General features: G+C 49.6%; 1 protein-coding gene across 1 annotated transcript in view; it reads left to right on the top strand.

Annotated features, from left to right (window-relative positions):
- FAM181A (family with sequence similarity 181 member A) overlaps positions 1-18941 on the top strand; it is a 66171-nt gene extending 47230 nt beyond the window's left edge. Inside the window, exons 1-2 of the mRNA XM_053601787.1 lie at positions 16621-16771; positions 17577-18941. Coding sequence (XP_053457762.1) covers positions 16628-16771; positions 17577-18539 — 1107 coding nt within the window. The 5' untranslated portion in view covers positions 16621-16627 and the 3' untranslated portion in view covers positions 18540-18941. Of the gene's footprint in view, positions 16772-17576 lie in introns of the transcript that reaches the window.
- The last annotated feature ends 1730 nt before the right edge of the window (positions 18942-20671 follow it).

Genomic DNA, 20671 nt, shown 5'->3' with positions numbered 1-20671 from the left:
GCTTCTGAGAGGGCCACCCCACCTCCACTTCCTCTGGCCCGTCAGCACACACCCTCCAAGCTCACTCATGCTCTGCAGCCCTCACAGAGGCCAGTGAGCAGACGCTTGGTGCTCAGTGGCCCAGTTCTTCTCCAAGGGAGTAGAGGTGTGAATAATGCACCAAAAAGCCTAATGATACAGGCTAATTGTGCATGGAATTAAACCATATGTAGGAGGATATGGATATGGTTATGTCTCTCAGCAGCCTTGCAGCTAGATTGCTGGGATTTGTATCCTGACTCTGCCATTCACTAGCCACGTGATCTTCAACAAATCTTTTCACTTTGTGCCTTAGTTTCCTCACCTGTAACTTGGGCTGGCCATAGTACCTAGTCACAATTTGTTGTGAATTAGTTCATGCCAAGTGTGATGGTTAATTTTGGGTGTCAACTTGACTGGGCCATAGGATGCCCATATAGCTGATTAAACATTATTTCTGGATGTGTCTGGAAGGGTGTTTCAGGAAGAGATTAGCATGTGAACTGGTAGACCAAGTAAGCAGGTGGCCCTCCCTGGTGGACATTGTCCAATCTGTTGAGGGCCTGAGTAGAACAAAAAAAGAAGGAGAATTTGCTCTCTGCCTGTGACAGCCTGAGCTGGAACATGGATCTTTGGTCTCAAGCTTCTGGTTCTCCGGCTTCAGTCTTGAACTGGATTCTGCACCATCAGCTTCACTGGGTCCCCAGATTGTGGGACTTTTCAGGCTCCATAACCACATGAGCCAAATCCTTACACTAATAGGGGTGTGTGGGTGGGAGAATCCTGTTTGTTCTACTTCTCCGAAGAACCCTAATTGATACACCAAGCACTTAGAATTGTGGCTGGCACAGAGTAGGTGCTCAGTAAGATTGTTATCTTACCTAGCTCCATAAACACCTGCCAATGGAAAGGTGTCCCTTTTTGTCTCACCTTGGATGTGATGAGGACCCCGAGACCAGTCCTTGCATGGTTCTCCAGGAAGCCCCTCTGGTCTCTTCTTGCTTCCACCTCCCTCACTGTACCAGGGGCCTCAAGGCTGGGCCTGTGGGCTGCTGAGAGAGCCTCGGTGTTCCTGATGGGTGGCCAGTGAGCTGGCAGCTCTCCAGTTTGAGGGATGAGGTTCATATCAGGGGAAAGGCTCATCTGGTTGTGGGGAGGAGGATGTCTGCCTCCCAACTCCAATCACTTTAATTCACTTAATTCCCAAAGCACTTCTGAGCCCCTACTCTGCAAGGTGCAGTCTCTGTCCTTAACATACTCTGGAGAACCTCGAGGTCTCTGTGACAGACTTTGGGGTATAGGTATGGGGTTTGTTAGGATGGGGGGAGACTGCTTGCCCCAGCCTGCCCAAGCTTAACCACAGCTGGTCCCTCCGACTCATCCCACACATTGGTCTTCAGCAGGACAGTTTGCTTAAGAGAAGATTTTGCTTTGTTTTGAGGAACAGTCTTGGAAACAGGGCTTATCTTAAACTTGTCCCTCATGTGAGAGTTTGATTTCAACAGTGAATAAGGCGGTGAGAGAAAAGAGGACAATCCAAGAAATAGGTGGTGTGGCCGTGTGCTTCTCTGAGGAGAAAAAGAGACATTTATTGAAGACTTACCCAGAGCCAAATGTTGAGAGTGTGCTGGGATATTTAGCTCTCACAAGAGCCCCGCAAAGTTCAAGCGAAGGTGTGGGGCTGGGAGTTAAACCCAGCCCAGAGACCTCCAAGGCCCAGGGTCTTTCTACAGCCAGATGCTGCTTGAATGGAGGCGCAGCCAGTGCCCAGCATCCCGAGCAGAGTTCCAAGCAGGTGCTGTGCTGGGTGGGATGGGATGGGCTCCAATCACTGGGCTCCCTGGTGTTGTAGCAGCGTCAGGGCCAGGCTAACAGTCACATGCACAAGACATAAGCTGCCTGGCTGGCAGTTTATAATTAGGGTTATAACATAAAGATTTAGTAAGTACTCTCACCCCCTACCCAGCACACAAACATCTATTATCATCCCATAGAATTGACAACCAACGGAAGCTGATTTGGAAGCCCAGACCTGTGAGCAGTTTCCCATTGGCCTGAGAAATATGGAAATGCCCCAGGGTCAGGCACATCCTTCTGTGTTCTGAGCTGCTGGGGACCCTAGGATATTGTTTCACTCATCTTATAAAATGGTTGGTGGGAAATAAACCATGAAAACAGCTGAAATATTTTGAGAACGAATGGATAGACAGATAGGAAGGGAGGGGGCCAGCCTGGGAGTTGGCAAGGACACCGCCCATAGTCCTGCTGGGTTGAACAGGACCAGGGCCCGCTAGAAGCAGGGAATGGGTTGAGATAAGGCCTAACTGCTACTCTCCCAGCCAGGGACCCAGAAGCTGCTCTGTGTGGGGGCTGCTTCCCCTCCAAACAAAGAGTTGGGATGTACAACTCCCGCAGGCAGAGGGGTCTTTGCTGTAATCCCAGAAAGTGCTGGCACATAGTAAGTACTTGATAACCAGTTGTTGAATAAACGTGTGGAGAGGCTTGCCCATTTCCTAACTGGACTTTGTAGCCAAACTGTCCTCCCAGCATTGCCCCAGGCCTTGAAGAAGTAGTGAGTGTGTCCCATGTGCTGACTGTGGAGCCATGAGGACCTGGGTTCAGGTCATGACTTTGGTCTTTACCGAGAGCTCAGCTTTTATATGTATCACCTCACACAACAGCCATGCGAGGTGGATACCACTACCTCCATTTTACAGATGAGGAAACCGAAGTGCCAAGAGATCAAGCCACTTGCCTGAGGGTATAGAATATGGCAGTTTTAAAGCATGGGCCCAAGGTTCTTTGACATCCCCTCCTCCCATTGACAGGCAGGATTTATCCCTCCTCCTCTTGAGTCTGGACTCTGGGACTGCTTGAAGAGAATACTTGGGAAGTGACGTGGTGCCAGTTCCTGAGCCATGGTTGTAAGAAATGGTAGTTCCCACTTCCTGTCTCTTGGGATGCTTGCACTGAGCCCAGCTGCCATGCTGTGAGGAAGCCAAGAAGCCACGTGGAGAGGCCCTGTGGAGGTGGCCGTCCAGAATCAACCCCGAGGTCAGAGTGAGGAGGATTTCTAAATGGCTCCAGTCCCAGGAGTCAAGTCACCCCCAGTCTTTGAATCTTCTTAGCAGCCTCAGATGTCTTAGATGGAAACAAGTGGTCCCCACTGTGCCCCTTCTGAATTCCTGCCCCATGAGCATCACAAAATGGATCTTGTACCATGAAGTTCAGGGGGCTGTTATAGCAACAGCAATGGGGTTAGGGCTGAAAAGCATGTCCTCCTGACACCAGAACCCATCTCTTATCCACTGTTCCATGCTGCCTCAGTTTATCTGGCACATGTTTACATCATGTGCATGGGCTGAGGTATGGGTCCTTGAGGGGCGATCAGGCATGAAGTTTGTAAATGATACTCTTGATTGTTATCTGGACCAGCCAGGTGCCTCTCCACCTGGCTGGTCCCCAGGAAGAGACAAATGGTAAGAGTGGAGCAACTCCCTTAGCTCAGCTGGGCCTGGGCAGCCATTTTCAGCTGGGTAAACATGGGCAAAAAAAAAAATCACTGTATGCCTCAGTTTCCCCATCTGTACAAGGGGCTTACTAAGAGAAACGCTATAGCACCATTGGAGGATTCAGCATGTAAACTTGACTATAAACCTCTTACAAACAGCACCAGCACAGGGTGGGCCAATGCTCAATAGGAGCCACCAAAGGTGGTGACAGGGGAGAGGCAGATGACACCAGAGTAGCCTCCCCTGCCCTGTTCCAGGAGGCTCTGAGTGGGGAGTCAGAAGCCTGCATCCCAGCATGGAAGCCTTAGACTCTCTTTTCTTGGACTTGCCCTCTAAATGAGGTCGCCATTTGACAGAATGAAGGGGAAAAAAAAAAAAGAGTTTCCAGCTTTCACTTGTGTCTTCCTGGTCACTGTTAATTAATATTTAACATTAATTTTAATAAGTTTAAAATTAATTGTCCTAACTTCTAATAAATTTTAATTAACTAAATTTAATTAATGTTGAAAATAAATCCTGTAACTATTTTGTGGACTGCGCCATTTCATAGCAATGCATTTGTGCACTAAGTGTTCATTCTGTTCCACATCCATCTGTTCCAAGTATAACTATGTCTGTACCCTGCTTTACAATGTCTTTGTAATTTTTTTGTAATGTAATGACAAAAAATTTAATGAAAGCCTCATAAAATGGAAGTGGGCAGGGTTCCCATGAACACAGTCTGGGTGCTTTTGGGGGCTGTGTTCATTTATGACAGGACTTAACCTCCATGGGAAGAAATCTAGCAAGGGAAAAGCCAGGGCCTCCATTCTAGGGGAGGGAAACTGAGGCAGGGACTCAGAGGTGTGGGCTGGGTCCATAGGCAGGAGTGTGGGAAATATCCATTCATGAGAATTTATTTATTGGGCCCCCAGTGTGTGTGAGGCCCTGCTCTCAGCAGCAAGGGTACTTTCAGGAGCTGGAACCTCAGTCCCTGGCCTCCATGGGACTGTCGCTGCTATGGGGGCAGACAGGCAGCAAAGAAGCCAAGTCAATATCCGGAGTGCTCGATGGTGCTCAGTGCTAAGGAGAAGAATAAAGCAGAGCTGGGTGGAGGGTGGGAAGCATTCACTAGCAAGATAGTTGTGCAAAGACACAAAGAAAGGAGTTGCAGGAGTTGGCGCAGTTTTCTGTAAAGGATCAGAATGTAGATCCTTCAACTTTGAGGCCCTTTGGAGTCTGCGCTAGGCCCTCCACTCTGCCCCCACAGGGCGAAAGCACTGTAGATAATATGTCAAAGGTCAGCATGGCTATGTTCCAATAAAACTTTATTTACACAAACAGGAGCTAGGAGTGGGATGCCTGAAGCAGACAAGAATGGCCCTTTTGCTGATTATGCAAATCCCTTTCCTGTGGCAAGGCTATATATTCAGAGAAGTTTTAAAAAGTGTGGATGGGTAGCCGGGCGTTGTGGCGGGCGCCTGTAGTCCCAGCTGCTCGGGAGGCTGAGGCAAGAGAATCGCGTAAGCCCAAGAGTTAGAGGTTGCTGTGAGCCATGTGACGCCACGGCACTCTACCTGAGGGCGGTACAGTGAGACTCTGTCTCTACACACACACACACACAAAAAAAGTGTGGATGGGCTGAATTGAATTTGAGTCACAGACAGAGCTGTGATCAGAGGTCAGGAAAGAAATGTCAGATGACAAGAGAGGACTCCAATATATTACCCAAGTGGGACAGGTACTCCAGGCACTTGGCGGGAAGGGTACTCGGAATCCATGAGACAAAAAGGGACAAAGCCCACTCCCGGTCCCCCTACATCCCTGGACTGAGCCCTAACCCCAGACCCTCTGCCCCACAACTCAGTGACGAGGGAAGAGATCGTCTTCTCCCTAATCCTCATTTTCCTGATCTGCCAGACAGGAAGGGCTAGGCCCACCTCAGAAGCTTATTTATTCATTAATTTCTTTGTTTACTGAGGATTAAATGAAATGATAGGTGTGAAACTCTTGGTGCATGGCTGTTCAAGGGGAGTAGGCCCCGCGCCATTACCTTTCTATCGGAAACCCCATTCCCAGGAGGCAAGGGCTCCTCTCTGATGAGAAAGGTGTCTTGTTTGTACAACTCATCTATCTGAGGGACAGTGTGGCCGGGGCGGGGGCGGGGCCAGAAGTCCAGCACTGAAGGTGCACTTGCTGTTTACACTTTAAAACTGGCCATTGGAGCCCCCCAAATGGCTCAGGAGGCAACCAAACATTTGACACCATGTTCTGATTTATTCATTTGTTCATTCATTCAGTCATCAAGAATTTATTATGTGCTTACTGCATGCTCAGATACACGGGGGACTCAGCCTTTCTTCCTAACCTTCTCTCTTCTCCCTCCCTTGCACTCTCCCCTCCAGTGGCTAAACTTCCTTCTGTCTCCACTGTCCAAAATGCCCAGTGCCCTCCATGTCAGTGCCTTTAGTCAGGCCGTGGTTGCTGTCTTCACTGCCACCTCGCTCCCTGTGACAAAGCAGCATGTCAGAAATAGCCCAGGTTCTAGAGTCAGGAGGTGTGGATTTGAAACCTGGCTCTCCCTCTCACTAGCTTCTAGGTTATTCAGCCTCCCTGAGCCTCAGCTTCCTCATCTGCCACCTGGGAATAATATTTGGATCTACCAGAGAAGATGGTTGTGAGAATGAAATGAGACCAGATGTGTAAGGGATCTACTGTGGTTAGTGCCTGGGCTGGAGTTGAAACTTTGCCTAAGTGTCTGTTGAATTGACCCAAAGAACTCTGGCCTGGGAGGTGGGAAACTGGAGTCCTGGTCGCAGGTATATGTGCATGGTTACATCACTGCCCTTCTCTGGGGCTCAGTTCCCTTAATTAAAATTGTGAGGGTTGAGTTACACAAACATCAAGCTTTTTCAGCCCTGGCTTTTTTTTTTTTTTTTTGAGACGGAACGGAGTATCACTCTGTCACCCTGGGTAAGTGTCATAGCATCATAGCTCACAGCAACCTCAAACTCTTAGGCTTGAGCAATCCTCTTGCCTCAGCCTCCGAAGTAGCTGGGACTATAGGTGTGCACCACTATGCCTGGCTAGTTTTTCTATCTTTAGTAGAGATGAGGTCTCCCTCTTGACCAGGCTGCTCTCAAACTCATGTGCTCAAACCATCCACTCACCTTGGCCTCCCATAGTTTTAGGATTACAGGCATGAGCCACCATGCCTAGCCACTAGCCACAGCCCTGGCTTTACACCTGTGATTTTGAACTGGGTGCAGTGATACCTGGGACACAGTTGGCTGCATCTCCGTTTCCCCCCAGAGAAGACATCACTAGTTGATCAGAGGATTCCAACTGCTGAGCCCTGCAGGGTCTTAGAATCTTTCCACAGGGCACCTGCCAGCCATCACCAATCAAATCAGAGGTGGCAGTTGAGATTAAACGGACTTTTCATTCCTGGCCAGTGCTTGAGTGGGGTGAAGAGGTGCATCAGGAAGGTGCTGGAGGACACAGTCAAGGTGACGGCTGTAAGATGGGGCAGGGGTGGTGCAGAGCACTGGAGCAAACATAGGGCAGTGGTCTGTTTGGGCTGCCCCATAGGGGCACAAAGACACTGCTGTCATGTCATTTTTGTCCCACTAGCCCCTCTTTGTGGGGACATGTGCCCAGGATGGCTTTACCTGGGCAGGCTTTGGATCCATCCCAGAGCAGAAGTGAAATGAAGGAAGGGCATAGCCTATGAACCAGGTGATGTGTTCCTTTCTTTTTCACGGATGGTCTCTTAGTCCTGTGAAAGACTGTCTATGTAAAAGTGAGGAATCTGAGGCTTGGCACTTACGATGATTAGTCATAAAACTGCAATAACCAACTGGGATGGGCTCCTGCTTTGCCCCTCCTGGCTGTGGGGTCTTGGGCAAGTCACTTTGTCAACCTGTGCCTCAGTGCCCATGTCTGTAGAGTGGGGATAATAGCAATACTCACCTCATTATGAAGGTTAATGCAGATGAAGTTTTCAGCATATTGTCTAACATCTGATGTTGATAAACAAATTTCTAGGCAGACAGCACACGTGTCTTATTCACTTCAATATCCCCAGGACCTGAGAGAATGCCTTGCACACAGTAGATGCTTACTAAATACTTCAGAACTGAACTGGCGAGCATTATCTACTCCTCAGAAGAGTCCTGCTCTTCTTGATGCTATTTCACAGAGGGAGAAACTGAACCTTGGTGAGATGTGTACAGTCCCAAAGCTAGAGAGTGATGGCCAGTTTCCAGCCCCAGCTCTGCTTGAGCCCAGAGCTCTTCCCATTCTCCTCCTTCCCTGGGAGGCTTTGCTGTCCACATCTTCCTTAAAATGCTCCAAGCTTACCCACTGCGCAGTCCCTAAATAGAGGACACAGAGCGTAAGCAAAAATGGAGGGAGCTGAAAGATGAAATAGACAAATCCACATCAACATCCCTCAGCACTTGACTGAGCTACAGGATAGAAAATCAGAATATAGAAGTGAGTAACACCATGGACCAACAAGATCTAATTGACATTTATAGAATGCTCAAGCCAACAATAGCAGAATATACATTCTTTTCAAGTGTTCATGGCACATTTGCCAAAAGAAGCCATATTCTGGGTGATAAGACAAACCTCAACTAATTTAAAAGAATTCAAATTCTCTACCCATAATCCAATCAAACTAGAAATCACTAACAGAATGATAGCCCCCAAATCTCAAAACAGTTGATATTAAAACAACATGTTTTTGAATAATATCTCAAAAAGCATAACAAAAATATACTGAGCCAAATGAAAACACAAGCACAACATAACCACAGTGAGATGCAGGTTATAAAGCAAATGCTAACGGAAAATGTGATAGCCCTAAGAAGCTTACATTAAAATACAAGAAAGGTCTCAGTCAATGATAAAAGCCACCATTTTAGGAAACCAGAAAAATAAAAGTAAAACCCAAAGCCGTAAGAAGAAAGGAAATAGTAAAGATAAAAGCAGAAGTCAATGAAATTGAAAACAGAAAAACAATAGAAAAATCAATGAAAAAAATGCAGGTTCTCTGAAAGATCTATGAAATTAGCAAACTTCTCGCAAGTTTGACAAAAAAGAAACAAGAAACACAATAAAAAATTGTAAATGAAAATGGGATATTGAGCTGAGTGCAATGGCTCATGCCTATAATTCTAGAACTCTGGGAGGCTGAGGTGGGTGGATTGCTTGAGCTCAGGAGTTCCAGACCAGGGTGAGCAAAATCAACATTCTGTCTCTAAAAAAATAGCTGGGAATTTTGGCAGGCACCTACAGTCCCAGCTACTTGGGAGGCTAAGGCAAGAGGATCTCTTGGGCCCAAGAATTCGAGGTTGTTGTGAGTTATCATGCCCCGGTGCTTTACTGGGGGTAACAAAGTGAGACTCAGGAAGGAAGGGAGGAGGAAGGAAGGAAGGAAGGAAACTACAGATCTGGCAGGCATTTGAAAGATAACAAGAAAATACCATGAAAAACTCTATGTACATAAATTTGACAATGTAGGTGAAATTGATCAATTCTTCAAAGATCAAAAACTATCAAAACTATTATATATCTTTGAATATAAAACAGATACTCTCAGTAGTCTTATAACTATTTTTTAAAAATTGAATTTGTAAAAAAACGACTTTTATCAGAAGGACATTTGCACTAGACTGTTCATTGCAGCTCAATTTACAATTCCCAAAATGTGGAAACAGCCTAAATGCCTGCCAACCTAGGAATGGATTAACTAGCTGTGATATATGTATACCATGGAATACTATTCAGCCACTCAAAAGATGGAGACTTTACATCTTTTGTATTAACTTGGATGGAGGTAGAACCCATTCTTCTTGGCAAAGCATCACAAGAATGGAGAAGTGAGAATCCCAAAACTCTAGTATGAAGGCAGTAGATGAGCTAATACAAGGTGGGGGGAGATAAGGGAATGAGCAAGTGGGGAGAGGGGAGAAGGGGAAAGAGATGGGGGTCACAGTGTATGGCACACCTCTTAGCGGTGGGACACAATTATAAGAGGGACTTTAAATGCAATCAGTGTAACCTAATTCTTTGTACCCTCAATGAATCCCAAATCAAAAAAAATTGAATTAGTAGTTTAAAACTCCAGGCTCAGGTGGCTTCCTTAGATAATGCTATTAAACATTTAAGGAAGAATCAGCACCAGTTCTACCCAGTCTCTTTTGGAGAAGAAGAGGGAACACTTCCTAATAACATTTTGTGAAATTAGCATTACCCTCATGCCAAAAGTAGACAAGAACAATCAAAAAAAAAGAAAAAAAGAAAAAGAAAGCTATAGACCGCTAATGAATATAGGAAAACATTGTAAAAATATTCAATAAAATATTAGCACATTGAACTGAACAATATGCAAAAGAATTATACACCACACCGGGGGTGGGGTGGGGTGGTTTATTCCAAGAATGCAAAGCCGATCTGCTATTTGAGAATCAAAGTAATGTACCATACTAATAAGGTAAACAAAGGAAACAACCCAGTGTTCATCAGCAGATGAATGGATAAGCAAAATGTAGTACATACCTATAATAGAATATTATTCAGCCTTAAAATGGCAGTAAATTCTGACAGATGCTACAGCATGGATGAACCTTGACGACATTATGCCAAGTGGAATAAGCCGGACCCAAAGGACAAATGTTGTAAGATTCTGCTTATACGAGGTGCCTAGAGTAGTCAAACAGGTACAGCAGAAAGTAGAACAGCCTCACCAAGGGCAGGGGAAAGAGGCCGTGGGGAATCATTGCTTAACAGGTATAGAGCTTCTCTGTGCGATGGCAAAAGTGTTCTGGAGATAGATGTCAGGGATGGTTGTACGACAATGCAACTACACTTCATCCCATCGCTGTGTCCATTTAAAATGGCTAAAATAGTTAAGTTTTAAAATGTTGTGTATATCTTAGCACAATACAGATTTTTTAATAGGCTAAATAAGAAAAATCACACAATCATATAATTTGGTACCGAAAAATCACTTGACAAAATTCAACACCCATTCATGACAAAAACTCCCAGAAAATTAGGAATAGATGAAAAAGTCCTCAACTTGATAAAGAGCATCTACACAAATCCCACAGCTAGCATCGTACATACCCCATGATGAAAGACTAAACACTTTTCCCCTAGGATCAGGAACAAGACACAGAGGTCTGCTCTCACTGCTCTTATGCAGCATGAAATTCTTTTTTTTTTTGAGACAGAGTCTCACTTCAGTAGAGTGCTGTGAAGTCATAGCTCACAGCAACCTCAAACTCTTGGGCTCAAGCGATTCTCTTGCCTCAGCCTCCCAAGTAGCTGGGACTACAAGTGCCTGCACAATGCCAGGCTATTTTTATAGATGGGGTCTCACTCTGGCTCAGACTGATCTCAAACCTGTGAGCTCAGGCGATCTGCCCACCTCGGCCTCCCAGAGTGCTAGGATTACAGGCGTGAGCCACTGTGCCCAACCCAACACGAAATTCTTTGCCTGGACACTAACGTTCCTGAGAACCCACAAAGTGAGGATGTGCTGAGCTACCCTCTTCCTGCAGCTGGAGTTCTAACCCCATTCACTCATACCCCTTTCAAGAAAGCACAGCAGAGTGCAAGTGCATTTACCTGATGATATAATGTTGAACCTGCTCTAATTTATATTATGTACTGGGAAAAAGCAAATCATTTGCCAACTTTTGGATGCTTGTAAGCGACACACTAATGTCACAGAAATATCCACATGTGCAGCATGGAGGCCAAGAATTGCTCATGTAATCTAAGCAGGACTCAGAGGCCCAGAGAGAGGGTGAGTGACTGGCCCAACATCACACAGCCAGGTGGGGGTAGAGTGCAAAGATCTCATCTTCAAAGCCAGTCTCCCTTCAGTGGTACAACAATGTGGCTGAAACCACTTTCAACAAGGGACTTGATCATACTGACAGTCATTTCTGTCACTGTAGTTGGGCTGCACCCAGGGCATCAATAGGTCTCCACCTCCTCTGAGGGCATGGAGATTCCAGTGGTGCTCAGCCCTGGCTGTGAGACGAGGTTGTCAGGGCAGGAAGCTTGCCTGCTGTGATTACAGCTGACAGCAGGCCTCAGGCTGGTCTTTGGTAGAAATACTGCCATTATGTAAGGGGGTTATATAAATCCTGTTGTGATGTCTGCATCCCACATCCACAGAGGCACTGGCTGGAGCACTGCATTCCCCATGTGGCCTTTGTATGTTCCCTGAGGCAGGTTGGTTGGGCCTAACTGTCTAGGGCTGGGATGGCTGGGATGAATCTGTGGACCTGGGCCAGCAAAGCCCCGGTGGGTTATGCTTAGCCAGCTTTGTTCACAGTTGTGAGAAGGAGAATTTTAGGATCATCCCAAGCCCAGCTTTCTCATGTACCGACCACAGGGCCTTGGGCAAGTTTCCTAGCCCATTTGTGCCTCAGTTTCTTATCCATTAAAGAGAGTAATCATGGTACCTGGGAATAACAGATGACACTATATGTCATGTACTTTGATCAAGTAGAATTTTACATTGTTAAGATCAAGTGTCAGCATGAGCACAGGGTGGCCAGCAGAACAGAGCTCCCACCTAGGTCATCTTCCTACCAGGCTCTGTCACCTTGGGTGATCACTGGCCTTCTGTGGGCCTCTCTTTATCTCTAAAATGAGAAGTTGGCCCATCTTTTGAAACTGAATTTTCTGTAGAGGCGAGAACAGGTTAAATTTCCTTTAAAATTTATTTCTGATACAGTTGTAAAAACTGCATCAACAAACAAATGCACATTCAAATGCATTTTAAACTCACAAGCTGGTACAGAAGGCTGCTGATTGGTTACCTCGGGCAGTCAGGCAAACTCCTCTGAGGACCAGATAATAAAGCTTCCTCGGAGATGCCCTTTCATTGATGACGGTCCTAAGATCACAAGATAAGCTTTTATAAAAATTACCATTTCAGCTACTTATGTCTAGAAGTCAAGATTTTTTTTTTAAAGTTCCTCAACCAGAACAAATATGGCTGATGGGAAACTGTAATCCATTACTTCTGATTTCAACGTTTTATGTCAAAACATCAAAACTGAGTCCTTGTCTTAATCTATTGTTTGCAAAATAAGTAGAAAGCTTGACTTTGAATGTGTGTACTCAGTGACACTTTGCTGTCACAGTTTTACATGTTAGATCTCCACATATTTTTACATGGGCTTCTTGGCTTAAAAGCAATTTGAGAGCCCATTGTCCTAGAGGGCCTCCTCAGGTCCCCTTGGGCTTGGCATGCGAGTGCCCCTGCCAACAGCCTCTGCTCACTTGCAGTTTCCAATCCACACCTGTGTAGCTAAGTCCAGCAAGTGGATCTTGTCTGTTGACACTCAGAGGTTTTGGATGGGAGTTTGTTAGGATGTTGTTCGGCTACACTGATACCAGGGTAAAAGATGGTTGTTCTGTCATCAAGAAAAGCACGGGACGCCACCTCCACACCCTCTGATCCCCGGCACATGGGTGCTGGATGGTGTTGGTGTGAAGCAGTGAGACCCTGAGGCTGGGTGGTGAATGAACTCTAGGCAGGGTTAGCACAGCTGGACTCGTGGAGATCCGTGGTAGCAATAGCTAGAGGGAAGAGGAGGTTGGCCTTCCTCAGCCTGTCTGAATTCTGCTCAGTTGGAGTCAGCACAGCTCACTTGCCTCTCATACAGCTTTAGGGAACCCCTGCTCCGGGGCAGGGCAATTCTGTTGTGAAAGGGCACATCTGACTTTCAAGTGCTGTAGTCTTGTAAGGTCACAGACAATTTGTCATCAAGCATAACCACAGCACCACAGGGTCCTTTGCTGAGGCCTGCTCTGGCTGGGCCTACTCTGGTCACTGGAGATACAGAGAGGAACCTGTAAATGAGCCCCCTTCTCTCCTGGAGCTCACCTGCCTGGGCTTTGGGGGCACAGTAAACAAAAAAAACCCAAGCCGGGAAGCAGCTGTTTCTAGTCCACCGTTGAGTGGAATGGGCACCGTATTTAATACATAGAACATTTGGTAAGAAGCTACTCTGTGCCAGCTCTATTAGGGGGTCAGAGTATAAAGGTCCTTCTCTGTTTAGCTAGGGAGGTTAGACTTCATCTTCGACTCTAAAGACACAGGGATGGGAGAGGGTATCATTAATAATGCTGGGAGTTAGGGGAAGGCTTCTTAGAGGAGGGATGTGTGAGCTGGGCCTTGGAGAATGCCAAGAGGACAGGATGGCTGAGTCAGGCCCAGGGATCAGAGACTTGAGGTGTCTAGGTGTGTGTCACCAACTGTAAATAGAGAAAATAATTCCTTCCTCACTCAGACATAGGACCATACTGAGAAAACAACTGGGATAGCGTTCTCTAGAGTGAGGCCAAATTATTGTTACTGCTGTCTCCCCCTACCCCCATGGGCCAGGGGCAGTCCAAGACACTTGACCTGAGGCCTGGAATGTGGCCCATCAGTGCGTCTTGATCAGGTTCTCTGGCCACTGTGCCTCTCTCCTGAGTGTTCAAAGCTGCAGCTCCCACATTCTTAAGTCGGAAGTCGACAGTCAAGCTCTGACCTTGTGATAGAAAAGCAGAACCCAAAACTTATGTAGAGAATCTAGTCTTTGAGGCCTTCAAAGCTGAAGACGCTTGAGCAGCATCTGGCACTCAGTGGGAGTTCAAAGCTTCCCACACTGGTGGGCTTGGGTTCAAGTTCAAGGTCTGCTAGTTATTGGCTGTGTGGCCTTGAGAAGGTCACCTCACTTTTCTCATTTGCAAATTGCAACAATAACACCACCCTCACCACCTGAGGGTAAAATCAGGTCTTTTGAGTGAGATCACGTGGCTCTTGGCACATAGAGAGTGCCTAATAAGTATCAGTTTTCTCCATTCTATTTTTCTCTCCCCTTTCTTCTTCTCCACTCTTTTCTTCCTTTCTTTCTTATTTCCTCAAAAAATGTTTAGCAAAAGAACAGCCCATGTTAAGAGCTATGGCAAGACTTTTTAAAGCCATAAACTTGATCCCCATGTAGCTGACTGACCTGTCAGGGAGGCACATTAGTAGCTAAGAAACGAGGGGCCACCATGAGCAGCTGGTCCCAGAGTGGGCTGACACAACTGCAGGTGCCCTAGAATCTTGGGAAAGCTGAGATCCGAGCTGAGTGGCTCAACGCCCTTAGACGAGATGTTGTAGAGAGAGGGACCGGCATGCCACAGGCAGCACAGATGCAGAGTATGGAAGGCCCCTGCGGAAGTGAGCAGAGCACAGGGGAGCAGGCAGTTAAGAGAGCAGGTGCTGGGTGCTGGAGGGATTTGAACACCAGCCCCACACAGTAGGCAGCAGGGAGTCATGCGGGGAGATGGGCAGGAGCCTACCCTGGTGACTGTGAGCCACTGGGCCATCTTTCCAGCAGTGTGCACTGAGTGGTTTAGAGCAGAAAGGATGCTTCCTGCCTGTGCCAGTCTGGGTGTATTGGTATGTGCTACAGAAACACAGAACCCCCAATCTCCGGCATTTAAAACAGTGATGGTTTTACTCTGACCCTTATAAAGGCTGCTGCAGATAGGGGCAATGCTCCAGAGCACTGGTGGTCAAAAATCCAGGTGCTCCAGGCCAATGGTACGTGCATCTGACTCTATGCTTCCCTTACCCCTGCGTCAGGGAAAGGGGTGTGGGCTTTTCAAGGCCTAAACGGAGTCACAGCTTGTCAGCACAGGGCCACCTCCTCTAAACTCTTCATTGTGTCTGTAGGAACCCTCAGGCCACTGTGGGAAGGTGCCTTGTCCTGACACAGCTACCTGCTGGCCAGTGGGATGAGTGAGATCATTATTCCTGTGAGGGCCCTGGCCCTGCCTGTGCTCCCATCCTGGGTGGGCAGACTTGGGAAGGGAGCCCTTGGCATTTCAGGAGGTGGTGCAGAGGTGTGGGCTGGTACACAGACCACCAACCATTTGGCTGATGAGGGACAGAGGAGAAGGCAGCAGAAGAAAGGGGAACAGGAAAGGAAGGGGAGGGAGAGGAGGGCAGAAGAGGAGGCCAGGCCTGGGCAGAAAATCAAGGAGGCGTGAATGGGCCACAAACTGGCTGGCAAGGAGGCACAGCCATTAGCATTTCCCAGGCAGCCTCCCTTGCCTTCAGCCTCACCTTCCCTCTGGCCAGTGGTGGGCAGGGCTACCACCGGCTCCGGGCTCCTTGCTCACTCAGAGCCGCCCTGCTTGCAGCCCTGCCGGCGTTGGCACGGTGACAGTAGCCAAGTGTGCAAACTTGTGCCATTGTCCCCAGGCCAGGGGGAGCCATGGAGACTGGCTAATATGACACAGGAAAATGTTTGCTGATGGCAATTCTATGGGCTTTGTCCACCTCTTTCTCCATCATGACGACTCGATTTAAGTCCCTAACTGTTTGACTACAAATGCAAGGGGACCGTGCAACGCCAACCTTTTGTCCGGCCGTGCTGAATGGGCAATTCAGGCTTTGTGCAGCTCAATTGAGGAAGCAAACATAAAGACAAGATTCCTGAGGGCTCCGGCTCCCTTCCCATGGATATCCCAGCACCTCGTTAGAGTCCCTGCTCAGCTACCTTTCCCGACAGACATCAGTGGACCTCCCGACCTGGCAGGCCCTCTGTGCCCAACCCCTGGGGGATCCTGGGGTGGGTGGGAGGGCGGTGAGAAGAGAGAGAGAAAGAGAAGGAGAGAGACAGAAAGAGAGAGAGCCACTCAACACTCAAGGACAGCGGGAAAAGCAGCCCGCCCCAGCTTACCCTGTCCGATTGTCTGTCTGCACTGGAGCATGGCAGCTGTAGGCCTGGAGTCTTTGGGGAGGTTTGGGAGCCCATCTCTGCTGGGCACAGCCCCTCCTCAACCCGGGATGTTTTAAACACACACACACACATACACACACACACGCACGCACATGTACACACCACTCCCCACCCCCTTGAGAAACCAGGGAACCGAGGTCAAGGGGAGGAGGGGCGTGGAGGCTGAGGGGAGTGGGACTGAAGGGTAGAAATTTACCGGGAAATGATTGCATTTGGGAGCTGTCTTTTTTGTGATGGTCCCCATGGTGACAATTTGTGACGGCAAAGAATGTGGGAACGGGGCGCCGCCGCCTGATTGGGATGCTTTGTATCTGGAGAGGCGCTCCTGATTGGCCTGAGGGGCCCCCCAGCTCCGGGGAGTTGTCCTCCATTCAGCCCACTCAAGGGCTGCACAACTGCTTCCAGCCGGACGGAGCGCGGCCCGCCGCGCCGGGCCTGTCCCAGGTCTGCAGTGGGGAACCTGCCGGGCCACGTTGGCAGGGCCTGGGGCCTGCACCTTCGGTCAGTGCAGAGGCCCAGCGGCTCTGGCCCAACTGGGTGGGGGGCGTAGGGCGGGCAGGGGTCTGGGGGAGGGGCGAGGTGCTGTGGGTGGTGGCTGAGGAGGCATGAAATTGCTGCAGATGCTTCTTCAGGGGAATCCCTGCTGCCCGCAGCCTGAGACCAGCTCGCGAGGCAGGTCTCGATTAAGTGCTAGACAGGGGTCCTGCCTGGTCCTGCGTGAGAGCTGGGGGTGGAGCGTGGGGACTGTGGAGGGGGGCTGAGGCTCCTGGGGCTGGGGGCGGGAGTGGTGGGAGGGGGAGGCCACCACCAGGGAGGAAGGGGGCTTGGCCTTGCTGTAAAGTGGAGCAGTTGCCTCCGTTCAGAAAATAAAAACCTCGATGGCAAGTCATGCACATTGGCAGTGTGGGGTTAGGACACACGACAGGCTGGGAGCACAGGGGCTTGCGCTCCAGCCCCAGCAAAACTTGTAGCCAGGTCGCCTTGTGCAAGTTGCATGACCTCTCTGCATCTCAGCTGCAAGAAGAGGGCACCAGACCCAAGGAAGCTGGATGAGGCTCTGTTAACACCTGTCCCATCACAGATACTCAGGAAATGCTCAGCGACTTGGACAAGTGTCTCACCACCTAGGGATCTGTCTAGGGCTGAGGGGTGTTGGTGTTGGGGACAGTTTGCAGCCAGGTGGTGTGGCCTTTGGGGAGGGCTGGTATGGTTTCCTGGAGAGATTGCAATAGCTTGCTGCGTCCCCCAGGTCAGCTCGGTGCCCTTCTGTGGAGTTGCCGACCACCAGCAGAACCCACCCTCTTCATGGAAAGCCCCGTGCAGTGGCCCCCTGGTGATGGCATCTGACAGTGATGTGAAGATGCTGCTGAACTTTGTGAACCTGGCGTCCAGTGACATCAAGGCAGCCCTCGATAAGTCCGCACCCTGCCGCCGCTCCGTGGACCACCGCAAGTACCTGCAGAAGCAGCTCAAGCGCTTCTCCCAGAAGTATTCCCGGCTCCCGAGGGGCCTTCCTGGCAGAGCGGCTGAGTCCCACCTGAGGCGAGGGCCCGAGGACCGGCCTGGGAGGCTGCTCCTTGATCCAGGCCCTGAGTCCAGCCCTGGTGGGGGTAGGGGCTACAAGGAGAAGGCCTTGGGGAATCCCTACAGCGAGGAATGTCTTTCTAAGGAGCAGGTCCTACAGGGGCAGAGTCCAGAAGCTGCCAGGCCTGGCCAGGTGCCCATGAGGAAAAGACAGCTGCCCGCTTCCTTCTGGGAAGAGCCGAGGCCCACCCACAGCTACTCCATGGGGCTGGAGGGGGGACTGGGCCCCAGGGAGGGACCTCCCTATGAGGGTAAGAAAAATTGCAAGGGGTTGGAGTCCTTGGGGCCTGAGGCTGCCGCAGTGCCCATGTCCCCAAGGGCACTGGCTGAAAAGGAGCCACTCAAGATGCCTGGGGTTTCCCTGGTGGGCCGCAGCAGTGCCTGGAGCTGCTGCCCCTTGCAGTACCATGGACAGCCCATCTACCCAGGCCTGCCAGGGACCCTGCCTCAAAGCCCCATCCCCAGCCTTGGCCTATGGAGGAAAAGCCCGGCCTTCCCTGGGGAGCTGGCCCACTTCTGCAAGGAGGTGGATGGCCTGGGGCAGGTGTGCAGGCCAGTGGTGCTGAAGCCCATCCCCACCAAGCCAGCCATGGCCCCACCCATCTTCAATGTCTTTGGCTACCTCTAGCAGGGCTGGCAGGGCTTCGGCCCCCACCTCCAGCTCACAGGAGTGTTCGGGGCTCTAGGTGCTCTCCTCTGAGGAGGGGCTGGGCAGTGGTGTGGCCTCTTGGGCATTCCCAATGCCCCTTCCCTTCTTGTTGGGGGAGGAAGGCAGGTTTGGGGCTGAGGCTTTTCACCCTTGCAGCCTAGGGAGCTATGGGGCTCGGGTGGCCCCCTCCAACCAGGCCGGAGCCCAACAGCTCACCTGCTGTCCCTGTGCAGACCATGGGCAGTAGGATGGGGCCCTTGCCTACCAGCCACCCCTAGAAGCCAGTTACACATCTGTTTATCTGCCACCCACTGTGTGAGCCAATCTCAGTTGTTCTTTTTGTTCTTTGTAAATATTAAGAAGGTTAAATGAATAAAGACATTTCTTTTGCAGTTTCCACATCTTGGGTGTCATGAAATTGAGTGGTCCCTAGGCCTAAGGTAGCATAGGCTGAGGGCTGCTTATGGTGGTGGCTGGTTTGGGGGAGGCCAGGGTGGCCCAAAACCTCTGAGATGTCTGGGAAGGAGCACTGGGGGCCATAGCCTCAGTTCAAAGGCAGGAGGGGTGGGGAGAGAAGAGGGAGAGCCACCAGGGAAGGACACTCTGGGCACCCAGACCCAGGACACTAGGAGTTAGAGCCAGGCAGGCTGCAGTCTGGCTCTGGGCTGTGTGGGCTGATGTGGGCTTGACCCCTCATCTCCAGGTCTCCTCACCCCGCCTGCAGGGCTGAGAATGGGCTGCCTTCTGCCCCGCTTGCAGCCTCGAAGCAGACTCTGTACCAAGGTGGTCAAGCCACCTGTGGCCAGAAGTGGAAATCAGGCCAACTTGGAACTCAGACTCTGTGGACAAAACTGGAGGTTTGACCAAATTGTTCCTCTTTTAGTCTTTGCTTCTATGTCCACAGACAAAACTAAATAAATAAATAATTTTTCTAAAAAACCACAAAGCAATAATCTCTGGCTAATTCAGATGCCTGGTAACCCAAGGATGGCACTCTCCTTGGGCAGGCCTGGCACGCGCCAGGAGCCTATCAGTGGGATGATGAGGCTTCTGCTTACGACAATGCAGAGGTGGGCACAACTGCCTGGGAGTGGCCCTGGGTTTTGCCCTGATAGTGACCAACTAGCAAAGCCGTCGAAGGGCCCTCATCTGCACACCAGCCTGGGTTTGTGCTGCAGCTGTGGCTGTGGCTGCACGGCTGACAAAGGGTGGCCTGCCAGTTGCCAGGCTGCTCATTTTATCAAAACACAGTTCCCACAACTAAAGGCTGTGCAGGGGCCAGCACTGGCTGGGAGACAATGGCGCTCTAACCAGCAGCGTGATGTTGGACAAGTTAATCTCTCCTCCGAGCCTCAGTCTCCTCATCTGTAAAATTGGAGAGTAGATTAGGACAGCAAACAGATGCATCTTGCTCCTTCTGTACCCCAAGCAAGCATCCACTGGTTATAGGCTCCCTCCTTCAGGGTCTGGACACGGCCTCTTATTCTTTCTAACTAACATAGGATCCAGGATTAGTGGTTGCCAAGGGCGCTTCCTACTCCGCCTGGTTTTACTTCCAGATCTGCCTGGAGAAGGCTGTCCACTGGAGGGGCAGCCAACTCATGGGGAAACCAGTAGGCTTCTGGTATTTTGTGACCATTGGCCTCAGAAGACTTCAGAATGACAGAACTGTATGGTAGAAGGCTCAAAACTCACATTCTTACCTTGCTACCTACCAGCTGTGTGATCTTGGGCACACAGTTACTTAACCTTCCTATGCTAAAATTTTCCTCATCTGAAATAATGTGCTTGGTAGTAAGTAGGCCTGCTGTGTAGGTTGTTATGAGGCCAAAGGGAGTGCCTGGCACACTGTACAATGTGGCTGCTCGAAAGTTGCACCAACTAAGTGACCTCTGACGGTACTGTCTATGGCTCCTGCCACACTGATATTTTAATGTTTATGGGCTATGCAGTCCATGGAAACAAGGTACCTGAACCATCCAGCCAACCCCACTACCTAGAGAAGGAGCCAAGCTCTAGAAGACATGTTTTCACTGCCCTACTCCACTAAACCTTCCCAGGGGGCACCTCCAAATCTGCTCATTCTCAAGTCAGGAAGCAGAAACCTTTAC

The sequence above is a fragment of the Nycticebus coucang genome, chromosome 9, assembly GCF_027406575.1.
Source record: "Nycticebus coucang isolate mNycCou1 chromosome 9, mNycCou1.pri, whole genome shotgun sequence".
NCBI lineage: Eukaryota > Metazoa > Chordata > Mammalia > Primates > Lorisidae > Nycticebus > Nycticebus coucang.
Note: the sequence above shows the minus strand (reverse complement) of the source record. Positions and strands in the feature narration are given on the sequence as shown.